Consider the following 15,136-nt stretch of genomic DNA (forward strand, 5'->3'; position numbering starts at 1 on the left):
ACTACTCCACCTAATAATGAGCGAAGTCTCATTCCACACCTATGATAAGTTCACGGCTTAACCGTATCGAATCCACGAAAAATGGCTTCTCCAGCAACCTAAAACTTACGCAGGTTGGCATCACTTCGGATTGAAACAAATCTTCGTGATTGGCTCGTATGACCATCTGTGACCCGGTGCGTTCTTTTGCCTCCCAGATCCCGTATTCACGGATAAATGTCGGTTTCGGTTTCACTTATACGGGGATGTACAGTAGACCTAGTTTTAGAGGAACACGAACAGGCTGATGTAGGGTCAATGTACCCTTCCCGCCCAAACACATGAGACCCGTTGGAACGTTTCGCCCGGGAAAATGCCTGCGAAGAAGCCCGTCGGAAAATTGACCCCAACGCCAAATCCGCGGCTGCGTCCGTGCGTGCCGCCTGTGACAATCACAGCTATTATACAATGGGTGCGGCGGTACCGGCCACTAGCGAGATGTACCATAGATGTTGGTGACGTCGCTGCAGTCCTCCCGTCAACTGTTATGTATTACAATCATGATCACCAAGACTTCCATTTGATGCCACACCAAGCAGCCTAGATTGCAGCAGTCCCAGATTAAAGTCCTTTTTTTAACACCCCTGAATCTGGAATCTACCCAAATGCGAATGCAGCCATCCCTCTGATAAATAAGAAGAAAACAACCTAATCATGCCTTTATTAGATTTCAACAACTGACAAAATATGCGAGTCTATATTATAGCGACCGAGCGTCCGTGCGCACTGGTTCCGGTATCGAGGAATGTGGATTAATGGTGCGCGCAGTCGGCGGTATGACCTGCGCATGACTGATGATTTGTTGTATGAGGGCGGCGCGCCACCAGTCGCAGCGCGGCAGCACTGCGCGCCAAGCACACTGCAGAGCATCGCCGCCGGCCAGGAGCGCCCCTCGGCGCCCACACATTCGCTCAGACATAGCACGGCCAGGACAAATTTAAGTACAATCGCGAGCACATAGATAACTGTACGCACCAGAAATGGGTGAAGCATGCTGGTATCATGACCGGGCGAGGGAGGGCGAGGCGACCCCGGCCCGGCACGTGTCACCGGCGTTAGTGTCGCTTCCGGTCACACGTGCCCCGACCTGCTCCAGCCGCCGCCGCACGCTGTGGGATACCATCCCACCACCTTATTGCATGTGACGGCCGACGCATTGTTAGAGCCTGAGGAGGCGCACAAAGGGCTCCCTGCCGCCCAGCGTCCGACGCGGCCCAGCAATGTCCAGCTTCCTCATACATCCACTCACAGCGGCGTCCATGGGTCCCACCCCCAAGCACCATGCTGTGCGAAGAAGCATGATGGGGCAGACCAGAAGCCTAATTGCTAACTTAACCGGCTCTGACCAGCCAACCCGCTCCACAGGCATCATTTTGTCAATGTGTACACTACGAAGGCGCTACCACAACCCCACACCGATGCCAGCCATACCCTCCCTACAACGTCCTCTACCACACGCGCGTCTCGCTCACATGGCAATGGACACAGCATGGCCAGAGCTCCCCCAGCGAAACAGAGCAATGACAGCGCACAACCGTGCCTTTTATGCGTGGCCTGAAGTGCCGAGTATTACAGTGGCGAATGGATGCCCTTCCCAGGTCGCTTAATTTCAGCCATGGACAACGGGAAAATAATTTTCGGTTTGAACAGAGCACGACACGGTGACCCCTACAGTCATCCCATGCCCAATAGAAACAGCTAACGGGTACACGCGAAACAGGAATTTCGCCACCATCACGAACATGGGCGACTATTACGATTGATCTCAAACTTGTCCAGTAACACACCAATCAACAACGCTAACAATTCGGGTTCCAGGTATATACAATTTGAAAGATGTTAAGCGGCTGATCACTTATCCAGTCAGGTCACGTTGATTTTCCAGCTGACTAGAGCTCCTATTATGTGGCGACGATTTGCTGGTATCCAGGCAGACCGTGGGCCGTGTCATCGCTGACGAGCGCAGTCAGTGCCCCGATGGGCTGCGGTGCACCGCGCCGGACCGACGCCGTTTCCACTGAGCGGGGAATGCTGTGGCCGACCGGCCGAGCCGTTGGCCGTCTCTGGCCTCAGCTGGCCGCCGCGGCCGGCCCGGTCCGGCCCGGCGGACGGCTGCCGCTGGCGCGCGGCACCGCTACACCAGGCAGTTGTTGTCCTCCTCGGTGTCGCTGTCGGCGGCGGCGCCGGCCGGCGGCCGCTGCGCGCAGCGGGCGCTCAGCTCCGCGTACGAGCCGCCGGGCGTCAGGCAGACCAGCACCACCGTCATGTTGTCGCAGCCGAGGCCGCCCATCTGGCAGTCGGGCGCCAGGCAGCGCGTCATCAGATCCTCGCACACGTCCTCGGGCTCCATGCCCTGGCCGATGCGGGTCCGCACGAAATCCAGCACTTCCTGGTGGCGACAGGTGACGTGGGAATGGTATCAGCGAACAGAAGTGCTCACCGAAACCACAAACCCCACATCGCATACCACAGCATCGCGACGGCACAAGTATTCTGCAGCCGTGACAGCATCGCATATGATCTAAGCCACGACGCCTGCAAATAGTAAAGCATTACCCTTCCTTGTAAATGTCCATTGGCAATTGAGTTAAGTAAAGCGTTCCAACAAACACATCGTCGCACAGGAGTACACGTCAGTTTTGACATCAGTATAAGAGCGAAAGGCTTTATCGCCACGCCGCATGTATGACCTGTCCAACCGCCTGGAATGTGTAGCGCGCTGCACCAGCAGCATCGGCTTTACAGCAATAGAGGTCAAATAATGATTTGTTGGATGTTTGATGTCGAAAGCAAACTGAGCGTCCGTTTCAGCTAAATGAAGGTCGTCAACACGGATGGTCCGATTCACAGCAACGTACTACTAAAACGTTAACGTAGTATGATAACTATTGTATTGTATTGTATGTATGGAAAGCTACTTCAACTAGTTCCCTACAAAGCCGCGCCGCACAAACGACACTCGGGCATCTGAATAAAATCGTGACTAAAGCAGATGTGAGGAAAGCGAGACGACTCTAACCGCGTTTTTCTTTATCAGGATGAGGCCGCTGTTGTTATATATTATTACGAATGGTTTCCAAGACTGGCTTTGGGCTCAGTGTCACCTAGGCATAGCTTGCTGGGTATAGCCTGAGGTCTCAATCCACCAGCCATGTTGTGCCATCAAGTTCAACGTAGTCTGGCCTCCGTGTCTTCCCCAGCCAGGAATGTGGCGGGTCTTCCCTGCCGCGCAGTGCTGCGGCCGGGCCACCCCGAACCTGGGGCGGCCCCCGTTGGCCCGTTGCAAGCTGGCCTGTCCATTTCAGTCTTGCCAAACAGTGCGTCCGGTCTGAGACTCGCGCACAGTGCCCCTGGATCACGAGCTACATCGTCTGCATTACATGTTTCCTCTACACCACGGCAACAGCCCCGATCGGTCGTTTTTAGCTCTGCTTTACGTCGACTTCCGTTTAAATGGTACTGGTGTGTAACGATGACATCCGAAATGGTATTGAAAGTGGAAGATACTGGTTAAATGCTGGAACTTACACGCATTGTCAACCTCGGTATTAACTGCGATTTAATGCTATCTCAACAAAAGTCCCGCAATGACGAGTCCTGCGCTTATTTGAGATGCATGTACTAAATGCTGCACGCATATTGGGTGTTGGTGTATTCAGACTTGAAAACAGTTAGCGTGCAATTACAATTTGACCTACACTGATTTGTTCTGATTTGTCAATAGGCACCACAAAAGGTGGCTCGAAGCTGAACTGTGGAGACAAGAGTTGTGTTGCTTTTATGTTGAAAATCTTGGATACATTTTGAATGGTGTGCGTGGGTGGCTTCAAGTTCGAAGCATTTGCTAAGAAGACCCGTACCCTTTACCCGAGACCTAAGACGGACTGATCCAGTTATTAGATACTTTTGCGCCGGCATATCTGGCGGGCGGAAATGCGGACGTTCTTATACCCGGTACAATGCCGCGGCGCGACCATTCACGATGGCCGACCAGGATTACGTTCAACAGGTCAACGGTCAACAGTACAGCATCATCCGCCGCCCAAGGGGTCACTAATCCAGCATCACTCTCCGCCCAAGGCCGCTGGACCGTTGGGTCACCAGTCCAGCATCATTTGGTGCCCAGGGCAGCTGGACCCTTGGGTCACTAGTTCAGCACCATTCATTGTCCAGGACTGCTGGGCAGCATCATCCCCCACACCACGCAGGCGACTCATTATTTAAAGGAGTTATTTAGCTACCAAAACAATATGCATCTCGACACACTTTACCCAGTGGCAATGCCAAAACCCTGTCGTTTATCACGAATAGTACCAGCAGAGCAAGACGCTTACCTGATTCGTTAACACATCCCAGATACCGTCGCAAGCCATAATGATGAACTCCCAGTCCTTGGTGATCTCTCTTGTCTCGACATCGGGAAATGCTGAAAACAGCGGACCGTACCACCGCTAGACCATTGACTGGCGTACACATCTCACGCTTGCTGGCACAACTAATGCTGGCTGACGCACACGTACCCACAGAAACAAGGCTAAAGGCATCCAACAGGCACATCGTCACACCCGCACGTTTCCGGCTTTCCATGGCCTAACTACGCGCGCGCAGTACGGCCGGACTCGTGTGGGACGGCTCGCTCACCCGTCACCACCTGGTCCTCGGGGGACTTCTCCTCGTTCCGCTTGAAGATGAAGTCGCCCAGCGCGCGCGACAGCGCCAGGTTGCCGTTGACGCGATTGAACTCGACCCAGCCGCCGGCCGCCGTGATCCGTTCCACCTCCGTCTTATTGTTGGGTTTGTGGTCGAATGAGAGCACTTCCAGGCGACCTCCCACGCTGGCGATGGCCCGCGAGTCGCCCACGTTCGCCTGCAGAGCGCGCCACATGCCGGGTCAGAGGGCAGACTGAGGGCCCGACCGCCACCGCACCCACACTGTCGTTCGCCACGGCTCACTGCACTACCGCGCTCCGAGCGGCAGTGGGCCGAGCCTCCTGGCGTTCCGGTCTGTTCCGGAGGTAGGCAAATACTGTACGGCTGAAATTTGGGCTGAAGAAGCTTATCGCGTGAACTACGTCAGGGGTACGTATGATGTATCAAACAAGCGTCAAATACATACAGCTGCTGTCAGCTCGTGCGATTTTAAACACCAAATTCAAGAGTGTTGGTATTCTTGTATGGTTACCGCCCTCATAATAGCCACACGTAGGCACAGGGAGCTACAATGATTCCGGTGGAATATGCACACATAGTGGATTCAACTGAAGTGAATATCCACGACGTAAGTGCACGCTCGCCCCACATCGGCGTTGGGCACAGTGCGGGCGAGAAAGGCCTTTATAAGCGCTGTGCGCGATACGCTGTTTTAATCGACTTTGTTCCAGCAGGGACACACTTTATGCCAACGCATGGGGGGCAGGATGAGCCACAGTAGAACCTCCAGAAAGACGGCACAACATCCCGAACAACGATGTGTTTCTGATCCCAGTTTGTGTGAGACTGTTCATTCATGCCGAGAGTGCAGGCCATGGCCGTCACGCCAGCAGCCTTCAGCGTCAGCGGTCAAGCTGGACAACGCGTCCGGATGAGCAGGAAGGACAGAGGGAGGACACCACTCACACGAGTTTTAAATGACTCGAGAGGAGTCTGCCATCTTAAAGGTGGTATTGGTGTGCGTAAGGTCAGTCGTGCCAGATTTGCGCTGCTAAGCCCGCATTACAAAATTTGCGCGCGCGATCAAGCAAACTTGATTTATTATTGCACAAGTTAGCAGCCACTGCAAGAGTACGATTTTTCACTTCAGCTCGCGTACCACACTGGCTTGGTCAACGCACTTCTTATAGTGTTGTGCCCATTTCAAATTAATTTTTGCATTCACAGACCTTGGCCACTTACTTGGGGGCCTAAGGCATGCGAACAGGGGGCCGATTCCCCTTCATGCGACACATTGCTGCAATTTTAACGATAGCTTTTTTGTAAGGTTTATTTGGCAAAGTAGCTTCATTTTCAGCGGTTTGTTGGGGGAACATTCGTGGTGTCGGTGGTTCACTGCAGCAAAGCAGTAGTGAGTGACTTTCCTCCAGGGTAAAGAAAGAAAGCATAGTGGCTTTCGCGCATGTCCCATGGGCGGCCGTGGCTCTTCAACCCTTTAGTACATATTTTACACATCTAATGCGTTTAAAATGTTCTGTAGCAGGAGACAACACTGTTGTTGCCTCTTCGCGTAGCGAAGCAGGCATGAGCCGCGTGTTCATTCTCATTACAATACGGGTTCTAGCCATTTTGGGACAGTCATCTCACTATAAGAGTTCGTTTCTTTTCTGACTTCACCCCTTGGAGACACCCCATCTACAACGCATTCTGGGTCCCAGAGAAGTCGGGCGCCTGCAGGATCACGCGAATGCATCTCTGATCCGATACCTTTGCCCCTCACCCTCCCTCCCTCCGACGCCGGGGGTACCAGGCGCAGCCCGCAGCTCCCGGCTAGACTGGGCGCCGCTCACTCGGCATGTCGGTGGCGTCGTGCGGAGCTTGGACCCGCGGTCTGAACCCCGTCACAAAGTACGGCACAGGGATTATCTGCCTCGGACTGGGCGCTAGATCGATTAGCACTGCAGTGCACTCGCGCCTAGCTAGTCACTGACAACAGGGTCGCTGATTGTTCGGTCTCACACCAGATCACAGCTGGCGCCCTGCCACTTATCGATGCGGGGTTTACACGAGCTGAGAGTGTGTGGTAAATTCTATCTCTCCTTGCCACCCACTGTTACGGGTTGTCCACAAGCTAAGTGTGGTAATTTCTATCTATCTCTGCAACCCACCGTTCCGGGCTTTACACGGGCTGAGAGTGTGTGGTAATTTCCATCTATAGACTGTCACCCATCGTTACGGGTTTTACACGGGCTGAGAGTGTGTGGTAATTTCCATCCATACACTGCAGGACTTCTGCCCCCGGCGATCGCCTCATTAAGTCGGCCAACAGGGAATGGTTGCCGGCGGCCGGTCAGTGTGCAGTCGGTGGTGGTGGGTTAACAGTCAGGATCGGTTCCGGGCTACGAGACTGCCGCGCTGCTGTCGAGACGCCGGCACCGGCCTCTCCCACGCGGCCGTACATGCTCACCACTGTGCAACTTTTGGAACACCTACCATTCGAGAAAAATTCCCGGAGCCTTTGCAAAACAGATCATTCGTGCAACACAAAACAGTCACCGCTACAAAGTCATCGCCTATTTTTAGCCGGGACTCACGCAGAAGAGGATGCCGTTGCGGATGAGTATGCTAACCGCGGTGGTTCCCGCCAGGTCATCCTTCAGCACCTCGTCGGCCAGCATCATGCGGTCGATTTCCAGGCACGCCTGCTGCAGCGCTTCCTGCACGCGACCCTTTTCGTATTCAGGGCGGCGTACCACCACTTTGTGAAGATGTTTGCTGGCGTACTGCGCCACCTTCTCGCCTGCCGTGCAAACATCCCCGTTCAAATTGATGCAGCTGGGGTCAGGGTCTCCAGCAACAATCTGCTAAGTGGGATCTTCACGTTCAAGTGCGGCTTATATCTGGATGAAACTTTATGATATACACTGAATGTTATGAGTCAACCAGACTGAAAGTTACAAAACTCAGTGGGCATTGTTCCAGGGAACAAAGTTGAGGGTGCGCCATTAGCAGCAACAAAAGCACGCCCTGGCTAACTTCAGGTCTACTGCGGCCACTCCCTGAACGACACGTAGGTCGTCAACGGCCGGCGTCGCGGGGCAGGGGCGCCTCACCTCCATGGCCGTCGAACACGGCGAAAAAGGCGGCGGCCGGGTCGTCCGGTAGCGAGAGGATGTGGGTATGCGCGTCCTCCATGCTGACCCGCCACCCCTGCATACAGCTGGAACCCACGCGGTACGCCTCCGACCAGAGACTGTGCGTCTCCTTGTGGGTCACCGGCTCAGAGAGCATCTGACCCATGGTGGCTGGATGGTTGGTCACTGATGGGACCTCACATCAGCATCTGGGGGCAATGAGGGTTTAATAGCAACTACATACCCAAAGACCAATGGTCCTTCTTACACTTACAGAAGCTGCAGTGAACAGATCCACTATGACAAAGACAAGGTCAGCAGATGTAGCCACATGAAGCTGAAGCTGTAGTCACAATTGTATTTTTTAGCCCGAGGCCAGCTGCTAAAAATGGGAAAACCAGCAACTCAAATACACCATTTCAAATGGCATGAAGCCAGAGCAGACATCAGCCATAAAAAGCCTGAGCCATCAAAGCAATCTAAATGCATGAATACCTGTAAGTGCACATGCCTTGCATTCATGAGACTTAGGTGCGAAGTAGCAAGCAGTCTGAATAATCATATGCCTTAAGCCTTGTACTGATTTGATTTTAAAGGGTGTTTTTGCTTGTGGTATCCCACAGCATGAGACTCACCTCGGTCTGGGGATCACATGCTCTGTTTATGAGGTCTGTTGTCAGATTTGTTTACTACTTTCGACTACATCATGAATTAACTATTTTTTACTTTATCATTGATGCCAGAAGACTGTTCCAATGATGGATCAACCTGATACTAAAGCTGTGATGACTCAAAATTTGTGACACCCAGGGTTTGAAAGCATCAAGGAGTGACTTATGGTTAGTTGTGGAAGTGAAAACATACTCAACATTTTCATGTCAGAGATGTCATGTGGGGCTGCATACACTATGATCATGAACCATCGCCACTGATATGCCTGTAGTGCAGTAAAAGGAGCTTAAGATTCTTGAGGCATCACTCATATGGCTGATACCTGGGACAAGGTGAGTAGCTCTGCTCTGCACCCTCTTAACCAGCTTTTTATCTCTGATCTCCTCATAGAAAGGCCCAAAAAACTTAAGTCATGCTCTGATATTGACCTGAACAGAGTTTTGTGCAGGAGTGGTAATGTTATCAGTCCATATCCTCACCAGACTACTTTATGACTTACAGCACCTCACGACTTCTAAGTTACCACAACCAGCCATCACCAAATTTCACAGTTTCATCCACCAGTACTCTCAAACCTCTGCTGTTACTCGCTGCATGATGATTTGGTCTTTAGGCCAGGCTGTATATGGTCAGATTGTGTCTATGTCATCCTCTGCAAGTTGGACTCCCTCATTTGATACTCGTGGTATGGGTTTGTTCATTCAAAGTGCAGGCTTTTGTCTCGGGTGGTATTAGAAGAAAACATTCATTTAACTGACAAAAATTAACACTTTTTGAGGTCATCTTGGAGCTGCACATCATTTTCTCTATGATGGCACAAAATAGGTTGGGGTTGCCTACATACATTGTGCCATTACTTCAAACCCCTGTCAGGAGACTAATTTACTGACATAACAGAATACTGGCACCACAACTGCTCCCCACCATACAACATTGAGTGCTGTCATACAGACAGACATTTGTCAATCCCTGCCTTGCCTTGCCTTCTTTCTGGAATGAAATGTCTGATCAAACTGGGCAGTTTTCCACAGATCCCTGGAGCTGTGAGCACCTCAAGCAGTCACTGACATAACATGGAGTTAAAATCTCTGTAAAATTCTGCAGAACAATATCTGTGCTCTTCCCTTGGCTATAGTGTGTGGATGCTATGGATTAACCTCTGAAAAAGAACAAGGAGGGGCCTTGGTGGCACTGTGGGCATTTTCTTCAAGACCAGTGGGTCACCCTATCTTGCCCTGGTGCCTGAAATGTCCTCCTATCCTTTGGGTGATTTGGTCTTTGGTAAACTCAACATCTTGGACCCATATGCCAGTTCAGGTCGGGCTGCGTTGTGTGATGTTAGAGCAGTTATCTCACGCAATACACTGCTGGAGGTTCTGTTCACTTCTTTGGCCCTCTCAATGTTTGCCCCATGGTGCCATCAGCTCTTTCCAGATGTTCAAATTTAACCTTTGTTTGCAATCATGAATTGGTGTAACCCTAAAATGCATTGGAAATCTATCCTCTCAAAATTCCATCCGCAATAAAATTTCAGATTTCTCCAAAACTTTCACATAAGACTGTGGGTGCATGTCCTTTGAATGCTTCTTCCACGTGTGCGGGCTGAATGATAAACCATGTTCCTCATCATCATGCAGCTTTTCCTGAAGAAATGCTTGTTTTGCATTAGTGGGAATTCTCTATCTGGGAATAACTTATTTTTCCTTGCCTTTCATTGGCAAAACAGATGGAGTGTGGTGATTTTCACCAGATATTCTTTCACACATGAAGACATGCTCCACATTGCATGATCTCAGTTTGTTAGTTAATTTGTCCCATGGACAGAGTCATTTTCCTCTCATCACCTTCATTGAAATTCAGTTTTTTTGGCACTGAAATATAGCTATCTAAATGTCCTTATTGATGCATGCTGGGATGCATCTCAGGAACACATGGTCTTACAGGTACAGGTACAAGTAAAAACTGCAATCTTGCAGGTAAATATGTTACATCTGAAATAGTTTTGCTTTGTGACAAGATCTAGTAATTATGCATTGTCCCACAAATAATGCCCGGAGGTGTAAAAATAAAGTTGGTGAATATATCATGGGAATGTTTTAAATCAAGCCAAGAGATAAGCCAAAGAGTAAAGCTATGTAAGCCTGAAGCAATGGTCCTCCCCATGTGCTCAATAGATAAACCTAAGGTTTCACCTTCATTCATTGAAAACTGTACTAGGCAATTTTCAAAAATCCAGCCAGTGGTGCACATGCATGTGCATGCATCTATTGCACCATTCCAGCTTACTAGTGCCAGACTACATCAACATTAAACATGGCTCAACTATTGCTGTGCTGGTGACTCAAAGGGAGTGTTCCTTAATTGTCTGGGGTTTTAACCTGAAATAGTCACATTCAAGAACATTTGGTACAGTTCACAGCCATGCCCTTTTGTGACCTGAATCCCTCTGATTTCCGAGCTATGTGCTCACAAAGATGTGAACACAATTTTATGCACACTACTTCAAGGTCTTCCAGGCATCCATGGCACCATACCATTGAGATCTTGCCATTACTCCATGCCAGGAAAATGTGGTGGCTTAGTCAAAGAAAAATGCAACTGCCCGGTTGTTCATATCAGGCATTCATACGCATGATCTACAAACACAACAACCATCAGTTGACTCTGATGCAATGTTGTGCAGAGCATGACAGGGTCAATCAAAATTGTGGGGCATAGTTACAAAATAGAGGAATAGAGTAGTCTAGTGGTGTTTTTTACTTAAAAATATACCAATAGCTATAAATGAAATTTTGTCACCATATCTGATGTTTGCCTCCATATCTTCAGATGTGGAACATTTCCTATAAGGGGAACATTCCATATCTGAAGACATTCAAGCCTTTTCATTGCCCACCCACACAACCTGTTGCTGTCCTTTTGATGTGTAGTGAAATATCACATTGCTATGTTATCTACCATATAAAAGCATCACATTCAGTCAAATTTTTAAAAGTAAAATGACAAGGTATCCCTAATATATCCATTTCATGATGTCCCTCTTCTCTGTCTTTCTAAACAATACCCTTCTTTTCTGTGAGGGCACTATCTGTACCAAGCTCCTTATTTTGCAAACCACATATTTCATAAATAACCTCCCTCTTCAGATGGTATAACTGTGCCAGGTACCTTAAAGGGGAGTGCCCCAAGTTTGTATGGGGTTCTGAACTGACATAGCCATGCAGAAAACCTTCCAAAGCTGTTAACAATCCTGCTCTTGTTATGACCTGAGCCACTCTACTTCCTACCCTATATGCCTGCAAAAATGGAGAAAGGTAAGGTGAGAAAGGTGAGATGTTCATATTTGATATTCCATATTTGGCATTATGAGCATCAGTTACAGATGGCCTCGAGCTTGTTTCATCACATCTGATGCTTGATGCTTGATATCTTTGAATGTGGAACATCCACTTCAAAAGTAATTCCTGGTAAAATTTATTTGGACTGAAACCCAGAGTATCAGGTCAGCATTTTGAAATTTAAGAAATCCTCATATACTGAAATGCTTGCTTCTACAGACTTGCAACATAAGGTAGGGTCATTGCCCAGACTAGTAACTTACACTGTAATACTGAATTGTTCAATACCTGAAGTCTGTAAGGCATCAGACACCATGATAATCAAACAGGAATATTCCTGAACATCTTATCATCTTACATTTACAAATACAATAATTATGATAAGGATGGCCAATGTCTGTCAAGTGCTATTCTGTCGCACTGAGCATACAAATGCTGAGACAGTGGGTAGCAGGGGATTTGATGGGGGGAGGTTGGTCAAGGTGATGACACTTGGGTTGGGTTAGGTGAGCCTACAGTTCTTTTTTCCTACTTTCCTTCAAAGGCCATTTTCACAGAGGTATTTCATGCAGATCACACCATTGTAGTAATGGTGCAAATGGGGCAGGAATGTTGCATCTCTGGAGTGCTTTGATATAACCTATAAAAGTTATTATAGTTTGAATGTAAAAGTGTAGATATACCTGTTTTATGATCATCTACAGCATTTGTTTCCATTAACAAGACAACCTATGTACAATGCTCTTTTGTTACATGAGGTACCTATGTCTTCCTCTACCTAAGGCAGCAATATAACCGTTGTGCCTAAATCGAGATACCTACCTATCCAAAAGCATACGTGACTTGCATGCCATAACGGCACACTTGTTATCAATTCCTGGCGAATCTTACCATGACTCCAGAGTGGGGAGCTTGAGATAAAGAGCCGCAACAAAAAGGCAAGGACCTGAGCTACGAACCAAGATTGAAATCTCGTGACAATTAGATACCGCCTCCACCCACAGCCCCACGCCTTACTCGCTTGCTGCGAAACGCCCTGAACGTCAAGGATGTCACCATTAGATGTGCCAAGGTCGGTGCTAAAGTTGGCTTTGCCTCTTTAAATCAATGCTAAATAGTAGTACACAAAACATTCTCAAATTTTGAAGGCATATTTAACATTTGAAGATGTTGACGCCTGCATGAAATATAGAAGTAGATGCATTTGTAACCACAGGTATTACTTCAGTCCAAAAGACTGCTCTAGATTGCAAATTTTACAATGCAGAAAATGAATTACTTAAACGTCATCATTTGACTACGTCATAGAACGTTTGTAGGACGTTGGAGTACATGCTACATAGCTGCGTCAGGAAGACATAATAACTCAAGTCGGCTTTCACGCAAATACTCCATGCTAGTCGCCTCTCGTTAAGTTTTTCCGCACAGGTACATTGAGAGAGTACATTTGTAGTGCATTTCTCCATTGCTTTTCAACAGGGCTGCCCTCATTATTATTAACCTCGGTAAACGGCTGAACATAAAATCAGTTATTTTAGTACCACAATCAGTGAACATGAATGGTCATCCACACTCAGGCCATGGGGCAGTGATCTTAGGTACTGGATATTATAATTTCCAGTGTAACGCCTCGTTGACGATTACGCGTTACACCAGGGCCATCCTGCGCAGCATACCGCGCACGAAACGAAACGCAACGGAATAGGTACCGGGAAAATGGTTTCGGGGGGAGAGGCCGCGACGACGGCAGGAAACACTGCGCTAACAACGGCAGCAACGGCAACGCATAGCATGCGTTGAATCGTTTAGTGATTGTCGCATCGGGCATGATAATACAAATGTGCATGTTTTGTGCAACGGTGCTGTTGCCGAGGAAATTTTGGACAAACACATGGTGAATAAACCTTGGCCAGGCTTGCTATTGATGACATGAAGCGGTATGCCTGGAATCAAGGCGGTCCATCAACCAGGTGGAATTTGAAAGGGAAGATCGGTGAAGCCTAACTGGGTCCCATCTGGGATGGTTAACAAGGTCTCATCTGGGCTAGTCATATGGGCCCAATCTGGGCTGGTTATATAGGCCCCAGCCGAACATGCTCTCGTGCGTCCCAACTAGGCAACCCAGGTGGGCCCCATGTGGGTCACAGTTAGGCCCCGCGTGAGCCCCAGGTGGGGTGCCCACATGGGAGCGAAATGGGTCTTAACTGGGCAGCCCAACTGAGCCCAATGCGGGCCCCAGTTTGGACCCATATGGGCCCCAGGTGGGCTGCCCATGTAGGACCTAGGTGGTTGCCCGTGACATGCCCACGTGGGACCAAAGCGGGCAGCCCTGATGGGCGCCATATGACTGCCCATCTCGGACCCACATGGATCCCAGTTGGACATGTTGGTTGGATGTCAGGTAGGAGTGAGAAATTCACATAATACAGGGGGAAAATGAGTGAATAGTTCCTCCTCATGAGATGTTGCCTGACACCCAAAGCCGGCAATTCTAGGGCACTGGCAACACACCAACTGCCTCAAGTGACATGACAGTGAATCGATAAATGTTGACGTGAGCTAAGCTCACCCACGCACGGCCAACGCGGATGAGAGCCATGCCAGCTGTCCCTCTTATGTATACATGACATGGTAAAACCGAGCCAGGAAGCACACAACACGAAACTTGTTACGCATATAGTCAAGATGATAGCATATGGGCAGCCAGTCTGGGTCCCAGATGGGACCCAGGCACCAGCCCGCCTACATCACATGCTGACATGCGGCCAGCTTGCTCATCTGCGACCCACGATCACGATCAGAAAATATCCAACCATGGAGAGCGTAGCATAAAAATCAATGCTCTAGTGTAAAAAAAAATGTCAGCATATGGGCGGCCCATCTGGGTCCGATGCGGAGCCCGAACACCAGTTCATCTTCGGTCCATGTTACATGGGCCCAACTTACCCACATACATCCCACATGAGCCCCAGCCTGTGCTGTTCTCCTTTGATATGCACTCATTTGTACATAATAGGAAAATCCAGCGCGGAAGCGCAAAGTAACAAACCCAATGCGCATGCGCCAAATATAGCAACTTGGGGGCTACCCATCTGGGTACCAGGTGGAGCACAAATGCGAGCCCATCCGCAACCTACATGGACCTCGGCCCAGCTAGTCCGTGCTCGGCCCATAGGGACCCCAGTCCTGGCAGCAGTCTCATGTTTTAGAACAGTTGTACACGATATAGTAAAACCAAGACAATGCAGACCATTGGTATTCACATCAATATCGTGTGTGTGGCAGCTTTATTGGGCATATAAC

The 15,136-nt window shown here is 49.4% G+C and overlaps 1 protein-coding gene across 1 annotated transcript; it reads right to left on the reverse strand.

The window, feature by feature from the left end:
* Nucleotides 1–679: 679 nt before the first annotated feature.
* Nucleotides 680–12,854, reverse strand: LOC119091654 (putative protein phosphatase 2C T23F11.1). The gene is made up of 6 exons (XM_037214465.1): nt 12,725–12,854; nt 7,803–8,032; nt 7,284–7,489; nt 4,681–4,906; nt 4,374–4,465; nt 680–2,428 (listed from the first exon to the last, which is right to left on the reverse strand). The coding sequence occupies exons 2-6, from the start codon at nt 7,987–7,989 to the stop codon at nt 2,174–2,176; spliced, it is 966 nt and encodes a 321-aa protein (XP_037070360.1). The 5' UTR covers nt 7,990–8,032; nt 12,725–12,854; the 3' UTR covers nt 680–2,173.
* Nucleotides 12,855–15,136: the final 2,282 nt, after the last annotated feature.

This window comes from Pollicipes pollicipes, unplaced genomic scaffold (genome assembly GCF_011947565.3).
Source record: "Pollicipes pollicipes isolate AB1234 unplaced genomic scaffold, Ppol_2.1 Scaffold_3447;HRSCAF=4054_pilon_pilon_pilon, whole genome shotgun sequence".
Taxonomy (NCBI): Eukaryota; Metazoa; Arthropoda; class Thecostraca; order Pollicipedomorpha; family Pollicipedidae; genus Pollicipes; species Pollicipes pollicipes.

Bases quoted from the DNA above. Each gene is read 5' to 3' on its own strand.
- LOC119091654 (XM_037214465.1), bottom strand. From the start codon at position 7,989: ATGGGTCAGATGCTCTCTGAGCCGGTGACCCACAAGGAGACGCACAGT. The intron at 4,466-4,680 runs GTGAGCGAGCCG...CGCTGTTTTCAG, and splicing joins CGAGGACCAGGTGGTGACGG to CATTTCCCGATGTCGAGACA. The intron at 2,429-4,373 runs GTAAGCGTCTTG...TGTCGCCACCAG, and splicing joins GGGATGTGTTAACGAATCAG to GAAGTGCTGGATTTCGTGCG.